We start from the raw sequence: 1,438 nt of genomic DNA, 5'->3' as shown, positions 1-1,438 counted from the left end.
GCACTCCAGCCCGGGCAACAGAGCAAGACTCCGTCTCAAAAAAAAAAAAACAAAACAAAACAACAACAACAAAAAAAGAAGTAGAGCAGAGCCAGGGGCAGGGAGAGCCAGTGTTGTCACTCATGAATGCCTGGGAACCCCATCAGAATGAACTCAGACACCTGAAACCCTGAGCTATTGGCTATACTCAGGCCAATATTCATATCATGAGATATTTTGTTCTTATCATCAACCTATGGATTAAGGGGAAACAGAATAAGACTGCAGTTAGCTCAGCTGAGGGTCAAAACTTCTGTAGAGAAATAAGGCTTACCCACAATAACTCAAGTCATTTTTAACATCATGCATTCTCTACACTCTTGAGACCCTAAGAAACAGTTCAGATAAGGACAGATGGGTCAAAATAGATGCTAAGATAAAAATTTTAGTAGAATATTGACTAGAATAAAAGTGAAAAATTTCTAGCTTTATTTTCCTGAAATTCTGGGAGGTGGGGAATATGGATAGAAAGTATGAGATGTGTACCTTATAAAAAACCTGATTTTCAGCAGGTAAAGTTAGAGGGCAGAGGTGTTGTCTCCATTCTTGGGAACCGTTAGGAATAAGTAGCCATAGTGGAAACCCTGACCATGCCTTTCTTTTAAACAATGCCTGTGGTTGGCAAAAGGTATCTGCAACAAACCCTCTCATTTAATCTTCGCCATAGAGGTATTGTTATTCGCATATGAGGAAATAGGTTGAATGAGTTGTCTAGATAAGAATCATATGTTGAAAACACTAGCGACTAATCTATAGAAAAAATTTTAGTCTTTTGCATTTAATTCCAGCACTTCCTGCTTCAAACTGTAGCCCACAGGTCAGTATCCTTTAGGAATATCATTTGTTTCCTCTTCTGATTATGAAGCTAATGTTACAGATATACTTAAAATTATATTTTCAAATAATCAATTTTATTAATAAAAGGTGTAAGGAGGAAAAATCACCAATGAACTTCCAACCACTTCCAGATTTTTCTGTGGAATAATTTAGAAATATACCAAGCATTTACTGCATACATTTTGACTTTTTAAAATTAAGTAATTTTATGGCTCATTCTTGGCCCTGTAACACTTGGTTCTTTTCATTCTTATTTTGCTTATTCTTGAATTGTTGCAAAATATTTTCAAGCAGAAGAGCGGAGCAAGATGGCCAAATAAGAACAGCTCCAGTCTCCAACTCCCAGCCCGAGCAACACAGAAGATGGGTGATTTCTGCATTTTCAACTGAGGTACTGGGGTCATCTCACTAGGGAGTGCCGGACAATTGGTGCTGGTCAGCTGCTGCAGCCCGACAAGCGACCAGCGAGAGCTGAAGCAGGGCGAGGCATCGCCTCACCTGGGAAGCGCAAGGGGGAAGGGAATCCCTTTACCTAGCCAGCGGAACTGAGACACACAACACC

The 1,438-nt window shown here is 39.8% G+C and overlaps 1 protein-coding gene across 1 annotated transcript in view; it reads right to left on the bottom strand.

Annotated features, from left to right (window-relative positions):
- The window catches only part of LOC105520575 (olfactory receptor 688), a 7,938-nt gene that overhangs the window by 1,277 nt on the left and 5,223 nt on the right, over positions 1–1,438 (bottom strand). Inside the window, 1 exon segment of the mRNA XM_011954382.1 lies at positions 71–233. Coding sequence (XP_011809772.1) covers positions 71–233 — 163 coding nt within the window.

Source organism: Colobus angolensis, unplaced genomic scaffold (assembly GCF_000951035.1).
Source record: "Colobus angolensis palliatus isolate OR3802 unplaced genomic scaffold, Cang.pa_1.0 Scaffold381, whole genome shotgun sequence".
Classification (NCBI taxonomy): Eukaryota; Metazoa; Chordata; class Mammalia; order Primates; family Cercopithecidae; genus Colobus; species Colobus angolensis.
This window is presented reverse-complemented; position numbering and strand designations above follow the sequence as displayed.